This window comes from Halyomorpha halys, unplaced genomic scaffold, assembly GCF_000696795.3.
Source record: "Halyomorpha halys isolate HHAL.00 unplaced genomic scaffold, Hhal_1.1 Scaffold157.1, whole genome shotgun sequence".
Lineage (NCBI taxonomy): Eukaryota > Metazoa > Arthropoda > Insecta > Hemiptera > Pentatomidae > Halyomorpha > Halyomorpha halys.
The window spans coordinates 1,111,236-1,132,638 of NW_027114029.1; the positions used below are offsets into that span (position 1 = coordinate 1,111,236).

The window sequence follows — 21,403 nt, forward strand, 5'->3', positions numbered from 1 at the left end:
CAATAATGCATGTTGTTTATAATTCATTTTATCATTTATAGCTTTATGAAACTGGGAAAATCGACACCAAAGACCCCTCACGATGATTTGAGGCCTAGATCGTGGCGACAGGCTATTTTTAATAATGTTGTTACACCTAACAAAGCTTTACAAAAAGGTAATTTTTCAGATAAAATTATGTGAGTATTAAAAATATCTATATATTCTTCCGTGCATTTACCATAATTCTTTCTTTTTTACTTTGGTAAGTAAATTTTGTTGATGAATAAATTTTTATTCCAGAGTATTAATTTAATTTTTCTGTAAAATTGTAGTAAAGTTTTATATTAAATATTGATTTGATGCATAAAGTTTGAAATATTAAATATTTAATTAAAACCATTAACAATAAAACTTTCTTACATCTCATTTGAAAATTTCCATAGAAGCATTTAGCAATCACGAACAAATTATTTTTTATTCAAAATAAAGGTATATGATTAAACACACAGAAAATATATCATTTAAGTAACTACATTTGTTATCTTAATTGTTTACTTTGTATTACTTATTGATGAATTATTTGATTATGAATTTTTAAAAAAACTATTGTTTTGTATTAAATTAATAAGTATAATGCATTGGCCTGTTTGTGATTGTAATATTTTAATAATAATTAAAAGAACAATGGTTGTTACTTTATAAAGAGATTTGGATTTAAGTAAGTTTAACTTGAAAGTGCACATAGGTAATTTGATATACTATCATTACACCTCAGGGTTTATTTATGGTTCAAAAACCTGGACCTGAAAAAAAGTCAGATATCTGATAGAAAAGTTTTCTGATCTATCTTAACTACTGTTACAGGATAGGAAAACATTAAAAAAAAATTAATAAAACAATGTTGAGAACCTTTAGAAATATCACAACAATTGTTTAATAATACAAACCCCTTTGTGATTATAATATTCTAGCAATAATTTTTAAGAACTATGGTTCCCAATGTAGTATACAGATATTATATTAATAACTGAAACTTTTCAACCTAAAAATTGTAACAGTAATGGGACCCTTAAACATATCATACTTGAATGTCTGGCATACATAAAATAACGAGAATATTTTTCAAAGAATTAGATACAAATTAAAATATTATCTATGATAGTATATGAACAGTAACAGACTATGCAAAAATATATTTGAAATCTATAAACAAAAATGTATAACAGATATAGTTATGGTATGGTATATGGTATATTATGTCCTTCAGGCTAAGAAATAACTTTTGTATATAATATGTATACATATGATGTTTAAAATAATAAAATTTAGAAGGGTGAGGAAAAAACCAAAAAAAAATATGGTGTATTAGTAAATCAGATATATTTAACTTAATAGATAATTGCAGTAATGTAGGAAGTGGCAACGGGCAAACTCTCCTACAGAGATATAGGATATAGTTATTTAATATTTAGCCGTATGGAATTAAACAATGCCACCTATATGGAGGAGAGGAGATGGGTGGAACGTGCAAGTTGATGTTAATGTTGAGTTAATACTTGAAAATTTAGAGAGTACAATTGGATGACAGCTAACGACAAAAAGGAGGGTCGTAAATTTTTATAGTGTATTAAGTGAGTTAGTGATTAGAAGGAGATAATCAGAGCTATAGTTAAAAAGAATAAATAATTATTAAGTATTTATTAATTTCCAAAATTTCGACCCACAATGCAGGTCTTCATCAGAGTTAATATAAAAAGATGTAAAGTTGGTAGAGATTATGTAAGATTATAGAAGTGGCATGTAAATAAAACAGATGCAAAAAACATCCATGTAAACAATCATAAAACCTAAATCAAAATAGTAAGGTAGTTAAAGATGAATACAAAGAAATTATTCGCCAATATAATAATGTTTAAAGAACTGATAAAAGTAAACATATATTTTTAAACAAATTTATAAACTAACCAAGAAGATATATTAACTGGGACAGTAATTAATAAAAAGAAATAACTAATGATAATGAATAATAATGAACTGATAAATTAATAATATTGAGGCAGTAGCCTACAGAATAATGAGCAATGAAAGTGTTAACTATATAGGTTAAAAATTAACTGATAAACATATTCTGTGATGAAAATATTGTGGAGAAGACATGTGGTAAGTAATAAAAGTAATAAGTAAATTTGTATTGTGGGGTAAATAAATATATATTGTAGAACAGAGCTTTGTAGGATAAGTAAAAGGTAGAATGATATTGGTGAGGATAATATAACTCAACTTAAAACAATTTAGCAATATCGTAAAAATAGTAATATAAATTGACTGAAAACAATTAGACAGTATCATAAAAATGGTAATTAGTTGGTAATTGTTGTTTGAAGAAAATAATGAATATCATTCAGATGATTTTCTCACAATATTCTATCAATTAAAAGTTTAGTATTATATACTTTATATATATATATTGTAATATCATATATTTCCTTCTTTAAATGGATTGTTTGTAAATTTTATATCATATATCTTTTTATTGCAGATTCGGAAAATAAGAAGAAAAGAAGAGACCGACAATTTTATAGAGAATTATGGAAGAAAGCTATCAACCAGCAAGTTCTATTAATTAGGATGGAAAAGGAAAATGCCCAGCTTACAGGTTATTAAGTTTAATATTGAACATTACAATTTTATTATGTTAAAAATTATGAGCTCTCGTCATAATATTTTCTTTATATATATTATAAGATTTACATTTAAGAAATGGATATGACTTTCATGTCTTTATATTTAATATAAGTAAATGTTATCCTAAACTTGTAGTCTGTTATTATTTGGTCATAATAATAATAATATATAACTTAAGCTTGATCTTGTAGTCGTGGATGATAAATGAGGCATGGTGAGGTAGCATACAAACTAGTGGCTCACCTGGTGCATTAACCTCACCTCCATGTCATTTCACCTCAAACATTGATGAAATGGTTATGGCAGTTGTTTGGTATATAAAATTGTAATTACTTATAAAGAATAGAATAAACAATTCAAGGTCATTCATGCCTACATTTGTAAAACTAAATTAAGTTGGAAAAAATATTTAAACTATTATTGTCATCTCTAATAATGAATTTGAACCTTAACCCACTACTAGATAACTCATTGTTACCTAAAATGGTCCCTATAAGTTATCTTATATTTTAACAGTTAGTATTTAACATTATATAAAGTCAATGATGCTATATTTCACAAAATATATACGATAAAAATACTACTAGATAATTTGTAGTAGGCATACTTAGAGAAGAATATAAACTATAAGCTATCTCATGAGCAGCCAATGTGTCAAAACAATGAGTTTACTGAAATCATGAGTGAAAAATTAACACACACTAGGTATATAAATTATGGATTACCCTAATAAATGCTGAGGAACATTATATTAAAGAAATAGGTTGTTAATTAACAAATACTTTGAATTTTATTTAAATTATAAATTAATTTTGATACAAAAATTTGTATAGGTAATGTTAGTTGAAAATGTAAGTACAAAAATAATTTTATTAGTAAAAATCTACACACTAATGCTATAACTCATTTCATGCCTGAACCTGTTGTCCGCTATTTATAAGTTTTGCATTATATCACAGTTCTACTAATTATTTCAGCTCGCCAAGAAGAAGCTACTTTAAAAAGAATAAAATTAGAATATGATGAAATTGGTTCGAAAAAACAGCTGGATGTTTGGGATAAAATATTGGAAGATGATAGAGCATTAGAAGAGGCAGAAAAGTGCAATATCCTTAAAAATGGTAATTCTGATTCAAATTCACTTTCTAATTACTAAATAGAGTATATATTTATTCTGTTTATTGTATAATCGAGTAAATGAAATTTTGTCTATTAGATAAGTTATGTATATAACTTTAGTAATTTAACTTAATGTAGTTTTTTTGTTTTTTTTAAAAAAGAAGTTTACTCAACTAAGAGCAAAGTACAAAAAAAAAAAAAGGTTGTCTATTCACCTTATGAAATTTAATTGAGCTATTTCTTTTTGTTTTAGGCGTTCCCAAATCAAGACGTGGAGAGGTATGGTTATACTTTGCGGAGAAGTATTCTTTAGATTCTGATTATACGCCTGATAAAACAGAATTTCCAAACTACGATGTGCCATATGAAGATCTTCTCAAGCAACTCACATCTCACCAACATGCCATCCTTATAGATTTAGGTAGGATATTTTAAATTTATCGAAGGTTCAATAACAATAACCCAAAATCATTTAAAGACTCTATTTTATAATTATGTATTATTTATTTTGCGATTGTATTTATGCTATTGAATATTACCCTATAAATTAATAATCACATAAATGTACAATTTAGGCTAAGCTGTTCAGGTACTGTTTTGGTTGACTTTGGCTGTCAGTTATAGCTTTGACTTTATTTATAATATTTTTTTGTGAGAGGTATCGTAATAATGTTTATTTTTTAGGAAGGACGTTCCCTAATCACCCCTTTTACAGTTCACCTTTAGGGCCAGGTCAGCTGTCTCTTTTTAATATTCTAAAAGCGTATTCTCTGCTTGACCCAGCTGTTGGATATTGCCAAGGACTAAGCTTCACAGCTGGTGTTCTTCTTCTTCATGTATGTAATTTATGATTTTTCATTTAGTGAATATATATTTACTGAAAGCTACTTTTAGTTAATAGTGAATTTATGTTCAATTTTTAATTTGTTTATTTCAGATGTCAGAAGCCGATGCATTTTATCTGTTACGACACTTGATGTTTTGTAGAGGATTACGTGAGCGCTATCTCCCCGATATGTCTGCCCTTCAGGTAATTGTTCTTGAATTTTTAATGAAAATTCACATTTCGTTTCTTACAATTATAATTATTAACAAGAAGTATGATTGCTTATTGTTTATTCCAACTTAAATTTATGAATTGACTTTAATTATTTTTATTTATTAAATTACTGGTTTCATTCTTGTAACAGGTGTGTTTATACCAACTTTCCCGTTTGCTTCATGATTTACACCCTGATTTGTATGCTCACTTTGATTCTTTGGACATAGCTCCATCGTTATATGCAGCTCCATGGCTTTTGACAATTTTTTCATCACAGTTCAGCCTAGGTTTTGTTGCAAGGATATTTGGTAAGTTTTCTGAAGTAATATTAATTTGATTAAGTGATTCATTATATAATTACTCAGTTCATGATTACTGTCCTGAACCCAACATAAAAATTTACTGGAATGTTGATAATATTAATTTTCTTTACAAATTTAAAACATGGTTTTTTATGCTAAGAGCAAAACTTTAGTTTTTTAAATCAATTATTGGTTTTGATCGGTCGGAGAGAATGAAGATAAAAATGAGGGAGGAAACAGGGACTTAACAAACGGATAATGATTTTTTTCCAAGCTGTAGGGATAAGTTACTAACTTATTTTAGTAGAAATTTGATCGGGACCATTGTCATTAGTTTTGGATTTGAGGAGAGGGGATATGTTCATAAAATTGGAGTTTTCAAATTGAATTATAGTTTGTGGGATGACATAGAGGTAAGAGTGGGATCTAGGAAGAGGATCAGATAAAAAAATAATTAGTTCATCAGAAGAAAGAGGATAATTAAGTACAAGTACAGGTTTTGGAGTTCACTGTAGATAGGTTTTGTAGGATTTTTCATCTAAACTAATTATCAAGGGCTTGTAATAGGCGAGTATGGAAAAATTGTGCCTTGGCATGGTGTAGGAAAGACTGGTTTCTTAAGAACTTGAAGGAGTAGTATTCAGAGGTTTGAGTTGGCCTGAAATGTCTCTTTGTAGCATCTCTTCGTCTCATCACCTCTCTAATTTCTGAATTAATCCAGGGAGCCTTTTTTGAATCTATAGATCTTGAGAGGTGTATGGTAATTTAGGAATATGGAAATATTTAAGAGAGGCATTTTACCATTTTATTGTTAAAGGAAGAGGAATAAATTTTTCAGGTGCTGTTGAGACAAGGTCCTACAACAAAATTTGTTTCAGAATTAGGTGGAGTTGGAATTTTATTGGAAATCTTGATGAAATTATGATTTGAAAAGGAAGATCATTAGTATTGAGAGGAATCTATCATAAAAAGGTGTAGCAATGCATTTGTGAACTGGGTATGGTGGGTGTGTTGAAAGGTAAGGTCCAGAAAATGGAAGAGATCATTGTCACCACCTGTTCAGTGTCTCCATTCATAAGAGATGGGGTATAATTAAGAAAGGGAATATAGAGGAGGAGGGAACATTCGGTGTAAGCCAGGTTTCGGGTACGGCAATATCATGATTTTTATGATGAAATTTCAGAGGAAATAATCATGGAATTCTTTGAAATGAGTGAGGAGAGATTGGTAGTTGATAATAAAATGGATACAAGTCATACTAGGAATGTGAAGGATTTAAATCTGGAAATAAGTAACTGAAAGTTTGGATAAGAGCACTGAGATACAAAAACTACTTTTAAAAATGAAGTATTAATTTAGACCTACCAATTGGAAGTATTGAATTTCGGGAGAAAAGTTGTTTTCTCATTCATAAGCTGTAGATTAAATTAGGGTCTAGACATTCTTCTATGGATGGGGGAAAAAATAAATAATTAAGCATGACTCTAATGAAACTGTCTCTGTGTACGACTGTCAGTAAAGTAACTGTACTAAATGCTAACCTTATTGGTTGCAGGTATCATGTTGTTTTTACGTTATTAGGTTAGGCTATATGATAATTCTTAATATTTTTTATGCTCTTTGTTATATCACAATTTAACATATTATAGAGATGTGCTGATGGATAACTCATTAATTATTTCATTCATATAGATAAAAAAATAACTAATGCCAGTTATTTTTTTTTTTATTTTTCAGTTATAAAAAAATAACTAATGCCAGTAATAATTAAGACGATAAAAGGCAGGTGCCACTATTAATGAAATTAATTAGTATTGTAGAATGACAGATAAAAATAAAATGTTCTCTCTTTAATAAGTGCTTTTATAATTTAAATTGATTATGGAATTAAACTGCTGTAAGAATTGATTATCTTTTTTTTTCTACAATTAAATATTTATGACAAAATTATTTATAATGAAAAAATATATATTCATCAAAAAATTAGTATTGAAATGTAAATTTTTAGTTAGTGCTTGTGAAAGTTCTCATGATAATGAAGAGTCGCACCTTAGAACCAAGGGCTAAAGAACTATTCCTACTAAGGAATTGATAAAAATTCTCCACTTTCATCAACAAATAAATTATAACATATCATTTATGAAGAACTGGCATTAGTTATTTTCTATTATTATCTATATGAAATTCAACATTTTACTTTTTGCAAGCTTAATATCAAATTTCATTTAATCTTTTTCTGCTTATTTTCAGATTTGATGTTTTGTGATTCGCCTCTAGTCCTCTTCAAGGTAGCCATTGCACTTTTAGGGCTTCATAAACAAGAACTTCTCAATTGTGAGACTTTTGAAGATGTTATGGATTACTTGAAAGTTAAACTGCCGCATGTTACAAATGAGATAATGGATATTATTTTACATGAGGTTAGTTTTTTTAAATTTATATATTTGTTTAATTTTATCTAGATAAATAAAATATCATAATGCATATGTAACCAAAACCCTTTTTTGCTTTTAAAAGTATTAGCAAAGTTAATTGCTTTATTGGTATAATAACACCAGTAGCTGTTCATAATTTTTTTTGTAAAAAAAATACCATTAATTGTCCCATTTATTTTGAAAGTGGCCTAAGTCCATTTATACTTAAATTAATATATTTAAGGATTTGTGTTTCAATGCAATTAAAAACATATGTACAGGACACTAATGAGACTTACTGTTTAAGTATATCTAAAGGTGTTACATTTATAGTTCCTTTTAAAATAATGGCAATCATTAAGTGAATAATCTGTGTTTTCTTACCAAGAATGGAGTTAAGCCACTTTCAAAATTAACAACCAGATTCATTATAAAATTTGAAGGAACCCTAGTCCATTCAACATAATTTAAGATGCTTCAAATTAAAAAAAAAAATACTCATTTTATTTTACATATTTACAACACTTCAAAAACATAATCTATGCAATTCTTTTAACTACATAACGTACAAAATTACAAAATTTACTACTCATCTGCATTTTGTGTGTTTGTGTGAAAGGGATTTGAAGAAATCGTGATGTTCCAGTGGTATGTGTCATTATAAGTCAATTATGCCCTTGAATTTTGCTGTTGTAATTTGATATTTTTATACTGTGGTGTCAATATAATTTTTTTGAACTTTCTTGGTCCACCCGATGTGGTAATAAATTCAGGACTTTAAAATTTTCATTCTCATTTATTGATGTTTTCTAGTAAATTTTATACGGTTCACCTCTGAAAAAACTCCTTTCCGACACTTTTTGATGATATTGTAATAATCTCTGGGGACAAATAGTAATTTTTTTTTTTAATGCCATTTCTACTACAACAAAATCTCGATCTTTTTGTAAAAACGAATGTCCTGATATTAAAAATTTGTGATCTATAATTTCCATATTATTTTCAACAGTTTGAAAATTTTTTAGCCACATTAAACATATCGTAATTTAAGTATAAATGGACTTAGGCCATTTTCAAAATAAACAGCTGAATTATTAAACTAACTCTGAAATTTTATGTGTCCAGAATTATCGTATTTACTCAAAATCTAAGTTACCTCTAATGCTTTATGTATAGATAACTTGAAGTTGTACATGTAAACATGGGCCACCGGAAATAATTGACAAATGACTTAGACTACTTTCAAAATAAACAGCTCAATTATTAATTGCTTTTTAAACTATTATAGAATCAGTAGAATATTGCTCTTTATATAGTATTTATTTGTTCACCCAAAAAAGTGTAAAAAATATTAAAATTATTCCAAATAATGAAGATAATAGTGGAATGTAAACATAAGCTTACCTTACCATGTTGACTGCCATTTACGAGTTAAATCTTATTCTGTGTTCTTACTAAGATGACCTCTCGTGCTGGCTAGTTGAGGCAACTCTTGTTGGAGCACCTATTAACTAACTAACAATATTGTCTTGGATGCCAATTATGAGTTATATTGTTGTTAGCATTATTTTTAAATTATCAATAAGTTATCTCTTAGTCTGTTCACTTGTCATATAGCGATGGTGAAATTCATGGTATATCATTGTAAACATTAATGATACTATAATGGTAAGCAATGGGAAAAGTTCTATGGCAGTCAACATGTTTGTCAAAGATTTGGTGCCATCAGACCTTGATCATTATAATTAATTTCTTAAAATCTTTATCAATTTCTATTGGTTCAATAAAGTAGTTACGGTACTCGTGAATTTTTTTAAAGAGTAGACAAATTGGATGAACTAAAATATATTCATTACAAGTATAATCATATATTTTTTAAAATTTAAAAATAAATTTTATTAGGTTTTAACGACAGATGTTACTAGAGAACTAAAAGACTATGGTGTTGAATACCATGTTCTTGAAGAGGAAATGTCTTCACCTCGACCTGAATCAAGAAGAATAAAAGAGCTGGAATCTGTAAACCAAGGACTTTTGGAACAAATTAATCTTCTCAACAAACAACTCCAGGTTATGATTATTCTATATTCTTTCTATTCATTATATTAATATTCAATAAAATTCTTCTATAATTCAAGTTAATTTAAAAAAAAAAGGTAATTAAATTAATCTGAAGAGGTTTTGAAGGTGATCTCTTGATATAATTCCAGATAAAAGGATCGAAGCTGGTATTTAACATCGATCTTAAAACTAGCTTCTGGACTCATTAACTCAACATAATTGGGAAAAGAATAATGTAAGAAATATGAGAACGAGAAAGGAGATTCCCATTTTCCATATTCTACCTTTTTCCTATTGTATATATATACGCACACATATATATTTATATTTTTAAGTATAGGTATATAAGTCAATACTCCCACTGTAATTCAGATATAAGCTACTCACTATTTTTCATTGTCTGTCATATTGTTAAATTTGTAGATTCAATTTATTTATTTATTTTTTCAGTTTTTTAGACACTGCTTGCATATTATACATATCTTCTTACCTACATGATATTATATTTTATCTTTCACTGTTTTCAATCTACTACCATCTAATTCTACAATTATCAATCAATTTAATTTTTTTACTATTCAATTATCAGTTATCAATTTTTTATCATTTATGATTCAATTCAATATTTTGTATAGTTCCAAATTTGTTTGTATACTATTCCTTTTCAATTTTATGTTTCTCTAAATGTTGTTGTTATCTCTTTTGTTCTATAGCCCTGATGAAGACCTGAAACTCAGGTCGAAACATTGGCATAAAATAAATAAATATGGTTTTGTTTATTTATGTTGTTCTTTGCTGACCGCACCCCCCGACAAACTTCTCCAATCATTAAAGGTTCTTAAGTACATTTACTGCTATTATTATTCGATTGAAATGATTACTGATTCGGTTTTCTGTCTGTTCACAACAAAAATATCTTAGAGAAGTGTCACATTTCTCTTCAGGGTGTGTTATAACCTCCATTTGTATAGAATCTTGTGGTTATACAAGATTCAAAGTGTATGAATAACTTGTTCTCATATTCTCGGATATAATAATGTTTTTTGAGAAATAGTTTATTTCAAAGGGTGTATATTAGGCACAGAAAATTTAATTAATTGGCCTTACAGGAAAGAAAAAATTAGGGTTATCTTACAAAAGATGAAATAAATTAATTTTTTTTCTTAATATTAGGACAGACCACAATATGAAATTCTATTCATTGAATTAAATCCCTGTACAAATGTGTTACAGAGCAAAACAAAATGTTATGTTTTGTCTTTAATATTGGAGAATTTATATAATAATCATAATTGTTATGGTTTATTCAATTTCCTTATTGTTAACCAATTTTTTTTTCTGTAATTCAACCCTTAAGTCAGTTATTTATGTATGGTTCAATTTTATATTTATAGATGTCTACGAGTGATATTAAACGTCTAGAACACACAAGGACTGATCATATATCACAGTTGCATAGGCTAGATGAGGAAAACAAAGAACTGAAAGATGATATTTTGGTGCTCTCTACCTTCATCGTGGATGAAATTGATTCAAATGAACTTCCTCCAAATGTGTATAGAATACTGAAGAGGCACAATGTGAAGCTGATGACTAAAAACAAGGTTATTTTTTTATCATAGTGGAGTTAGAGGTGGAGGTTATTTCAGGATAATTTTATAATGTTAGAATAGTGTTTTGTATTAAAAAAAAAAAAAATCATCTAATAAAATGCCATCACATAAATTATAGTTCATAGTCATAATTAAATGAATTTTAAATATTAAATATTTATTTGTAGTTGTCTTGAATAAAAAGTTGACATAATTAAATTTTTAATTGAGTAGATATTAGCTGACAAGATAGTAATATGACAATTCACCACTCTCATTTAGGCATAGAATGATGTAAGAAAGAAAAATTAAATAAATAGGATAAATAATAAAAATTTACCACTGGTTTTACACCTTACATTGTTTTGTAAATCAAATTAGAAAAAAATGTCAAAATCTGTGTCTTTGATGAAAGAAAAGATTAACATTGAGTATGTTTTGAAGATTATTATTATTTTTTTCTCTTTTGTCATTGATCGCTAATTAAAGGATAATTTATGGAACATTAATGGCGCCAAAAAAGTTTTAACTTTAATTATGTTACAGATAGCGTACTCTTTTGGTTATATTAGTTCTTATGATTAATAAACTTCAATTTTATTTTCCCAGTAGATCTCATCCAAAATATTTTCACTAATGTTATGCATATATATTTAATTTTTTATATCTATCATTTTTAAAATTATTTAAATTTTATTAATAAATTTTCTTAGAAATAGACGCGGGCCAGAGGTTATACCATGTACTTAATATCAACTTCATAGACTTAGTCGTTTTTGAGAAACAGTGATCAATAAGTCAGTGAATGCGTGGTATCTGTTCTTTAATATGGTAAAAAGATAAAGATTCTATTTAGCTATGTTTGTTTTCTTTTTTAGAGAATTTAAATATCTTCCAAATGATTCAATATAGTCTTCCAGGAGATGTATAGTTTTCGAGTTATTCGAAAAACTGATTTTATTTTAGGTTTCAGAAATTTTTTTTTTTCAACCACTTAGAATCGGAATTTTTTGAAACCTAGTATTATTGCTCATCTACAGAAAAAGGGGAATCACCATTTATAATTTCAACTTAATAGGCAACAGCAATACCTCTCTTAAAGGCAGTGGGTGAGTGGTAATACCGACGGTAGACACATACAGATAGATTTTATTAAATAAATACGACATAAGGTAGTGCAGTATCTCTTGTATGATGGCATAAATCAATATAATACTTAACACTATTCTGTTTAAACTTTATTTTACTGATTTTTTTATAATTGCTATTGCTTTTGAGAAATTATAAACAAAACAAAAACAAATTCCCTCTATTGTTACATATTACTACATTATACCACTATTTTAAATTTGTTATCAAATTATATCATTGTGAAATTTATTTATATCAATTTTATTTAATATTGATTGAGATGGTTATAATTCAGAATTTCCAAACTGTATTTAATTATAAATATGTAAAAAATATATATATTGTTCAGATTTTTTAATTTAATATTTAAGATTTGGTACAACTTTTGTATTTTTGTCTTAATTCAAAGGCTTTAACCTAATATTAATTATGAGGTGTAATTACTCTTTATTTATTTTCTATGACAAATTTGTATAATTTTTATTACCATTAGTATTAAATTATGAATTTTATAAAGTGGCCTTATTGTTATGAAATTAAATCATTATTTTTAACTAAGCAGAATTTATGTATATATATTCTTTTATTCAATTTTATTCTATAAAAAAAATTTAGTTTTTTTTTTATATATAATAAATTAACCAATGTTCAATAAACAGTTATTTTTATACGTACAATTTTTAATTTGAGGATACTGATTATTTTTTTGATTAAATTTACTCAACCCTCCTATTCATATGAAAGTTTTAAATTTTATAAAATAGACTTCTGCTTTCCATCTTCGAAAGGAGTACTGAAAGAATAAGAATTACTATGGGCGGTTTAATAAAAAGATTTATATATTTCGAGACCTTTACATTTCATGTGTATACATATTTAAAATTTTAGTTCTTCAGTAAACACTGCATGTTCTAATGTTTCGACCAAGTATTGTAGTTTAGATAACATTCCTTGTGAATCTTCGTTAGTAGTGAAATTAGTCATGCTAGAGCTGGTTGTTATGAATGCACAATAATAAAAACGTATGAATAATTTTTTTATTTACTATTTTAATGTTATGAATCAATATTGCTTCAACTATTTAAGCTTGTGGTGATGGAAGAAGTTTTGTAAAGATAGCTTTTGAGAATAATCAGATGGAAAGGTACCCTGTTATCCACAGGTGGAGTTGAAAACCCGATCTAGCTGCCCCGAAATAAAAGTGGTGCCAGAAAAAGCTACTAGCGCAAGAGGAGGGCGAATGTTGACGGAATCTGAGAGGAAAGCTTTGGTGGAATCTAGGCTGAGTGCGCTTGAGAGGACAAAGGTACCAAGCAGTTCATGTTTTAAAAAAATATTTGTTCTCAACACCAACTTTATTAATCTATAAAATTTAATTTTACTTGTATCATTATTTATTTTTTTCTAAAACTAAATGGCATAAGCATTACATAACAACTCGACTATCATGGTAGTGATTAGGCTGCTATATGACATTTATAATAAATATCAGTATGAAGTTTCATTTAAGTTGGCCAACTCGTTCCTAAGTATCAATGGCCTTCTCCATCCATAGTTGATCTATAATAAATTTTATTACTCAAAAGTACAAAAGGTATTGCAATGAATTGACTGTTAATCTAACAATTTGTTTTTAGATAAGACGTGTTATGTTTATTAATAAAATGGAACAGGTAAAAAAAACTTGATAGTGTTTCTCAAGAATTTTTTGTAGTTCGGTCATCAGATTGAAGGAAATTTTGTAGCATTTTGCTGTCTTAATGAAAGTGAGATAATTCTTCTTGGACAATTTCTCATCTGTGTCCTTAAGGATTGTTAGTACTAATAAAACCATCCTCTTCACAACTTTAATTTTGGTGTGAGACCTAGTTTATATTCACTCTAGACACACTGCGTACTGTTAAGTTTATTGAGAGAAAGATATCAAAGCCTTTTGAGAAATGTTATGTTAACTTTCAACTTAATCTTTGCATACAGGACCTAGAATTTCAGATAAATTGACCACTACTTTCTGAGATTGATTTATTTAATTTTATTTTTGCATAATAAAAAATAATGTATTCGACTAGTCACAACTCATTCTCTCTCTTACCTTGTAATGTTGTTTATTACCTGACTGATCGGTATGCTGTGTATTAGCAACCCAACGGTTGAACAACCGCTCGCAATGTTTTTTTAGTTTCTCCTGCATATGCAATTATTATTAGCAATGTTATATTTTGAGCTGGAATTAGAGCATGCCTGATAAACCTTGTTCATGAATAAAAAGCAACTTTCAAATAAATTAATTCTTTAAAAATTTTGATACCATTATTTTTGAACCTTCTTCTTTCTTAGTTGATTAAAGAAAACTTAAAAGTTTAATTTTCAATAGAAATTGGGTTTTCTATGGGTTGCTTGGCAAATAACCTAATTAATTATTAAAGAAATTTTAATTTCTTAATTTTTAGAATTAACGCTAATTCTATTTTAGAAATCCTAAATTTTCTTTAATTTATTTATTTTTAACAGAAGGTTACTCAAAGTGCCTATGATATGAGAAGTGGAAGCCACCCTCTCGATAACGATTCTGTTCCGACAAGCTTTGAAGGAACTGTCTGTCTCAAGAGCATACCTCCGCCATTGCGTAGGTGTGAAACCATAAATGCACCTGCTGTCGATCGTCCAAATAATCTTCGACGGGCTGAAACTGCAGAACTTAGAATAGTTGAACCAAATGATATTGTATCTGCCAAGATTCAATCAACAAAGGATAAAGTGAGTCGATTGTTTGAATTTGAGAAACCTTTTGGGAAAGAAACAGAAATGTTGATTAAATCACAGGCTATGCACAAATCAAGTGGTCTTCTCACGTAGCTTACTTTAAAATTTAAATATGACATCTGCATTAAGGATAGAATATTATCTATTGGCTGTAAGAGTGTTTTGAATGTTTTCAGCTATTTGCAAGATTGATTTTCATTTTCATTTTTTTTTTTTAAGTTGTATGTATTTGTTATTATTAAAAGTATAAACTTTTGTATCTTTCTGCTATAGAATTTTTTTTGTTTGTTTTTTAAAATGTTGCTTTTTTTTAGATATTTGTATTATCTTGTTTATTTATTTAATTTGTTATCAAATAAAAAGAAAAAAGTTGACATATGTAAGGAAATAATATTTTTGTTAGTTTTTTGTTAAATTCAAATTTATTTGACCTTAGAATAGTAACCGAAATTCAGATGCTTATTTCAATAATAATTAATAAAAACTATAAATTTTATATTTTTATTTTTTGAAGGTTGTTATTAAATGTTTACTTTAACCACAGTTCATTCAGTTAAATCAGCTGGGGTCTGTTATTTATGAACATTAAAAAAAATTAAGTGACTTGATTATACTTTAAGCATGTCCAGCTAGCTTGTAAAATTAACAAATGTCATCATAAATAAAAAAAAATTAAGGAAATTTTTTTAAATTATTAATTTGGCAGTTCAATATTAAATATTGATATATATACCAAATACAGATAAACATTCCTAATTCTGCAAAATGCATTGTTGAGTAGTTATTTTAAATTGTTTCTTACATATGTGTAACCCTAAATATATGTTTTTCATGAATTAAAATAAATATTAGTGTTATATACTTGACTATGCCGTTCTGATCATTTTTAAAATGTAAAAATATTTGTAATTAGGCAAGGATGGTCTTTTTCTATCTATTAAATACTATTTTACTTTTGAAAAGCGGGCCAGAGAAGAGGAATTTTAAAGGATAAGGGGTCCATGCTTTATGAGTTATGGATCTGTCTATTAAAATAATAATAATACTGTAACATTTGAAATTAATTAAATTGCAGATAATTTACTTAAAATAAAAAATGAAAAAAGCCCAATTTTCTGTTGAGTTGAATAAAAAAAAAAAATTTTCTAAAATAGAGTAGAACCTGATTTTTGGAAAAATCAAATCATCAAAGAGATATCCTGCATTTAAATAAATACTATTATTGAGAACACTTGCATCTGGACTTTGAAGTGCCAAAACAGTCAGAATTTAAATGTAGTTATTTAATGGGACCAATTAAATTGTCCTGAGTGCTTTCTTTAGTAGTTAAATTTCTTTTATTAATATAGAAATTGTAGCTAGAAATGTATTTAGTGTATTTATATAAGATTGTACTATTAATATGAGGGTATAAGTAATCATTAAATTAATTAAATTTTCATAGAATTTTAGAAGCTTCGTTTTCTTTTATGGAAGCATATAATTTATGCTCTGTAACAAATATTGCTCAATTTATACAACATATTTAAATAAACTTTACATGACAAATGAGCTTATACTCTTGATTAAAGTTGTGTTATATCGAAAAGTAATTATTGTTATGTATATAAAAACAAATCTAATGTATTGTTGATTCTTTTAAAATTTTGTTTGATCCTGAAATTAGATGTATCCTAATTAAAAAATCTTTAGTACTGAAGATGCTTTCTTGTATTTCAATTATTATTGCCTACTCCTTTACATTAGTATTCATTAAGTAAATTAATTATCATGTATTAATTAGAAATTAAAACATTTAGTAACTTTTTGATAAACAGGATAAGTATAGGTGAAATAAAAGGATTTTAAGAAATAATTTTGCAAAATCAAAAGCAATTTTATTTTATTATTATAAAAAGTAGACAAGAAGGAATGAGGAAAGTTAATACAGTGAAATCACCAGCTGAGGGTCCGAAGGATTTTCTTGTGGAGTATCCACTGAGAAGGGGTATTTGCTTATTAAAATTGAATATATACCTGCGTAGTACCAAAGCATATTTTTTAATTCAGTTGAATGAATTTTATTTATAATTTTGTGTTCTGTTTATGCACATATTTGTAATATTTAATACATAAAAATATTTTTAAAATAAACTTGAAACCGTGTTCTAAAGCTCTGTAGTTAGCAACGGTTGAAAAATTTCAAGAGCTTAGCTTTGATGATCCTTACAGCAATGTAGATTTTTTGAGATTGCGTCCGCTGAAATGATTCAACCATGGCCATCATCAATAAAAACACCTCCAGCCATTTCATAAATCACGTTTCTTTTATCCAGTAAAATTCTTTCGGTAGGTCTGCCATAAGTTTACCCCAGTTTTCAATATATCTGCGTTTTGATTATTTATGACTTTTAATTAATCGGCTAACTTCTACCCCAGAAAAATTTTTTTTATTGAAATTTAGTATCTATTTTTTTCTTTTATTATAAGAAATTTGTGTGGTGCCATTTTTGATGTTTTAAATTGAAAGTATAAAACAAATAGAGGTTTATGAAGTTTAAAGAAAAACATCTTGAACTTGATTTATATGGAAACCATCGAGAAGCGAAGATACCCAATTGTTAACACTTCTTTAAAATTGATTAACTGAATTTTAAAGAAAGGTTTATTTTAATTTTCAGAATAAATCTCTTATTAGACTGAAAATGATACATAGTAGAATAAAAACGAATAATTTATTTTTAACGATGATGGATTAAGGTTTTACTAATTAAAAAAGAATAACTTCAATATATATTTAAATGTGTATATGTATTTATATCAAAACATAAAAATATTGTTTTTTAAATATCAAAAATAATTATTTTGAATTTTGTGAAATAATATGTTTCAAACATAAGAAGACAGTGAAATAATAATTAACAATTATTTCAGAATTAACTGTTTGAGAAATATGTTTCATTATTTCAATGAATAATTACTTTAAGAAATAAATACATGTAGTTATTTTATTGAGATTATTTTATTAAATGATCATTAGTTGGGAAATAATTATTTTGTGAAATAATCCTTTAATTTATTTGATAAATAAATTTAAACAGTAACAAGGTTAGTTAGGTACAGAGGAGAAGCATCTGATAGCATGTAACCTCATACCATCCTCAGATGTTGAATATAGTTAGCCTAATAACAGGACTTATAGCATCAATTAATATGTTTTGAACTGATGATCATAGAGAATTTTGATTTTCACCTAAATGTTTTGTAATACATACAGATTGATACAACTAAAACAAACAGTTACCCCATTGACACAAACTTCTTTTTAAATTATTATTAAAATTATATTGTAGGAAAATAGTCTGAGTAGTGGTCAATAAAGATACAAATAGTAAAAAAAATTATTTAATGGTTACCAACATTTCTACAATCTACTTCAAACGGTCATAAATCTTCTTCCAATTATTAAAATAAAGTAATCAATGGTTTAGTGGCTGGGAAGTTCTAGCATTGCAGAATCATGCTATTTATCCTTTATAGTGATGTAAGACATACTCAATGAAAGAACTATTTGTCATAATTAAAGTAAATAAATAATACTATACTGTAAATGACAATATTTCATTATCAAATTTCTTTTATGGTTCTTTTATTCACAGTTAAATCATGTTTTCAATAGTAGAATTGATCATCTTAGTTTATTTCTTCATTTATTATGAGCTCTTTTGGACCATATGCCCTCATGACAGGTGTTGAAAGCACAACTCTATGTAAATGGTTAATTCATGATAACAAAACTAGTTTATAACTTACTACTTAAATCAGGATTAAATTCTTATATTATATGAAGTTTCAAATATATCTTCAATAATAATGCAATATTCACTCATAGAAAGGCTTAATTAATTTAATATAGTCTAAACCAATTAATAATATATTTTAAAAACAATATTTTACAATTATTTACTATTTGCCAGTTTATTGAGATGATGAGAGCATAAAGGAAAGTATAATTATTCATTCTTAATTAAAAATAACTAATTAAAAACACGCTTAAATAAGTAAACTTTTTTTTTTAAATTTCGAACAATAAAATAAAAAAAATACGATAAAATGACAATTCTGAATTTTGAGAATATTAAAATAATAGTTTGACTAGCTGTTTAAAGATAGCAGCACAAATCAAGAAAGGTAAAAAATAATAATTGGAGACGATTGTCGGGGGGTGCGGTCAGCAAAGAACAATATAAATAAACAAAACCATATTTATTTATTTTATGGCGAAGTTTCGATCCGAGTTTCAGGCCTTCATCAGGCTCATAACCTGATGATTACCCTATCGAATGAGTATATGTTTTCCTCGTGGAATGGCATCTCTGCAAACATTGCAAATAAGTAGGGCATGTGATATAACTTGCACATCAACCGCGCCCATCACCACCCAGCTCATTCGACCTGCAGCTCTTCATGACCACTGTGATGACCCAGATGAACCACATGGTTAGTGAACTATGCTCCCGGATCATGAGGGACATGCAGATGTTCATGTCTGACATCATAAAAGAGATCAGGGGACAAAACTCACCATGAACTCATTCCGGGTCCTCAACTATAATTGCTGTGGCATTGCACCGAAACTAGAGGAGGTGGAGGCGCTCCTAGCGCTCACCGAAGCGACGGTAGCAGTCCTCACCGAAGCGACGGTAGCAGTCCTCACCGACACCAGGATACAGGGGCGACCACCATATAGCAGGGGATACCATGTAGCCACTGATGACCTCCACGACCCACACGGTGGTGTCCTCATAGCTGTCCGCCATGGCATCCGGTGGAAGAAGATCCCGCCACCTCTGAACATCCAGGACGCCCGGATAAGTCATATCACCGTCCAAGTACTGATGCACCAGCCCACCTACATCACGGGAATCTACCGGCGTCCTAGAGGGTCAGTACCGGAACTGCGGCAGCTCTTAGACACCTGTGGGGCAAGGACGAACCACTGGCTGGTGGGAGATCTCAACGCCAGACACACTCTATGGCACAACACATCAGCGAACCTGGCGGGAAGACAAGTGGTAAAAACTGCCTTCACGGTAGTTCATCCAGGAACTCATACTTTCTGCCATTTTGGTACAGGCTTTCAATCCGCAATAGACCTCCTGCTGACAAGGCAGCCACACCGTATCACAGGTTGCTCCGTGGCTGATTTCACCTCATCGGATCACCGCCCGGTGATCTATGAAGTACACGGTAACACCTCTGAGCCGACGTCCGAGAAGTTCAACTACCAGGAGGCAGACTGGAGCCGGTTCAAGGAGATCTGCCATAGATTGAAAGATGTACCAACACTGCGCACTGTGGAGGAAGTGGACAACTACATTGAACACTTCATGGAGAGTGTCATGGAGTCTGTGCGCCAAACGAGCCCCGCAGAGCAGGCCGAGTCGTTGGCTGAGCATTATCAGCAGGATATTGAGGCGAGGACTGGGGCATCGCTCTCAATCCCAACCATAGCCCGTGAGAACAACTATATGTTTGTCTCACCTAGAAGACTGAAGGCCATCTTGAGACGATGCCATGGAAACTGGGCCCCTGGTCAAGATGGGATACAGACAGTCCTGTTGAAACAACTACCGAGGAAGGGAATCGCACAGCTCACCAACCTGTACAATTCGTGCTTGAGGTTGAGGTACTTTCCAGACAAATGGAAACATGCCATCTTGTTTCCACTCCTCAAGCCGAAGAGGACAGGATTTGACGCCGACCATTACAGGCCTATAAGTCTCCTACCACATCTCGCTAAGGTTTACGAAAAGATCATCCTAAATTATCTTCGAGAATTCTGTGATGAACACTCCGTTATCCCTTGCGAGCAGACCGGCTTTCAGGCACACATGAGCACGGAACACCATCTGATGAAGCATGAAGTGAACTCCAGCTTCAATAGGAACCATGCTACAGCTATGATATCCATCAATTGTACAAAGGCATTCGATTCAGTGTCTCACGGCATTTTATGTCGTAAGCTCATAGACCTCGAATGCCCAGAGCAACTATACGGTGTGATTGCATCGTTCATCGTTCGTCCTGGACTACAGGACCATATCTGTGCGGGTTAGAGATGAGTTTTCCCGTTCCATCCCACTGACATGTGGAGTGCCACAGGGAGCAGTCCTATCACCAGTGCTGTTTTCCATCTATACAGCTGATGTTGTTGGTGAAAACTACAGGAAGGCTACAGTTGCCGCCTATGCCGACGACATCGCCATCTACAGCAGCAGTATGAACCCAAAACATGCACTAGAGCGCGCCGGAGCAGTCTGTAAGGAAATT

At 29.2% G+C, this 21,403-nt stretch overlaps 1 protein-coding gene across 4 annotated transcripts in view; it reads left to right on the forward strand.

Annotated features, from left to right (window-relative positions):
- plx (PTB_TBC1D1_like and TBC domain-containing protein plx) overlaps nucleotides 1-15,319 on the forward strand; it is a 142,266-nt gene extending 126,947 nt beyond the window's left edge. For all 4 annotated transcript variants that reach the window (XM_014417451.2, XM_014417452.2, XM_014417454.2 and 1 more), the window contains 12 exons: nucleotides 42-157; nucleotides 2,522-2,638; nucleotides 3,645-3,788; nucleotides 4,040-4,207; nucleotides 4,471-4,622; nucleotides 4,724-4,816; nucleotides 4,977-5,136; nucleotides 7,381-7,550; nucleotides 9,447-9,614; nucleotides 11,000-11,209; nucleotides 13,491-13,634; nucleotides 14,840-15,319. In XM_014417451.2, the coding sequence (XP_014272937.1) occupies nucleotides 42-157; nucleotides 2,522-2,638; nucleotides 3,645-3,788; nucleotides 4,040-4,207; nucleotides 4,471-4,622; nucleotides 4,724-4,816; nucleotides 4,977-5,136; nucleotides 7,381-7,550; nucleotides 9,447-9,614; nucleotides 11,000-11,209; nucleotides 13,491-13,634; nucleotides 14,840-15,184 (1,987 nt within the window). In that variant the 3' untranslated portion in view covers nucleotides 15,185-15,319. The remainder of the gene's footprint in view (nucleotides 1-41; nucleotides 158-2,521; nucleotides 2,639-3,644; nucleotides 3,789-4,039; nucleotides 4,208-4,470; nucleotides 4,623-4,723; nucleotides 4,817-4,976; nucleotides 5,137-7,380; nucleotides 7,551-9,446; nucleotides 9,615-10,999; nucleotides 11,210-13,490; nucleotides 13,635-14,839) is intronic.
- Nucleotides 15,320-21,403: the final 6,084 nt, after the last annotated feature.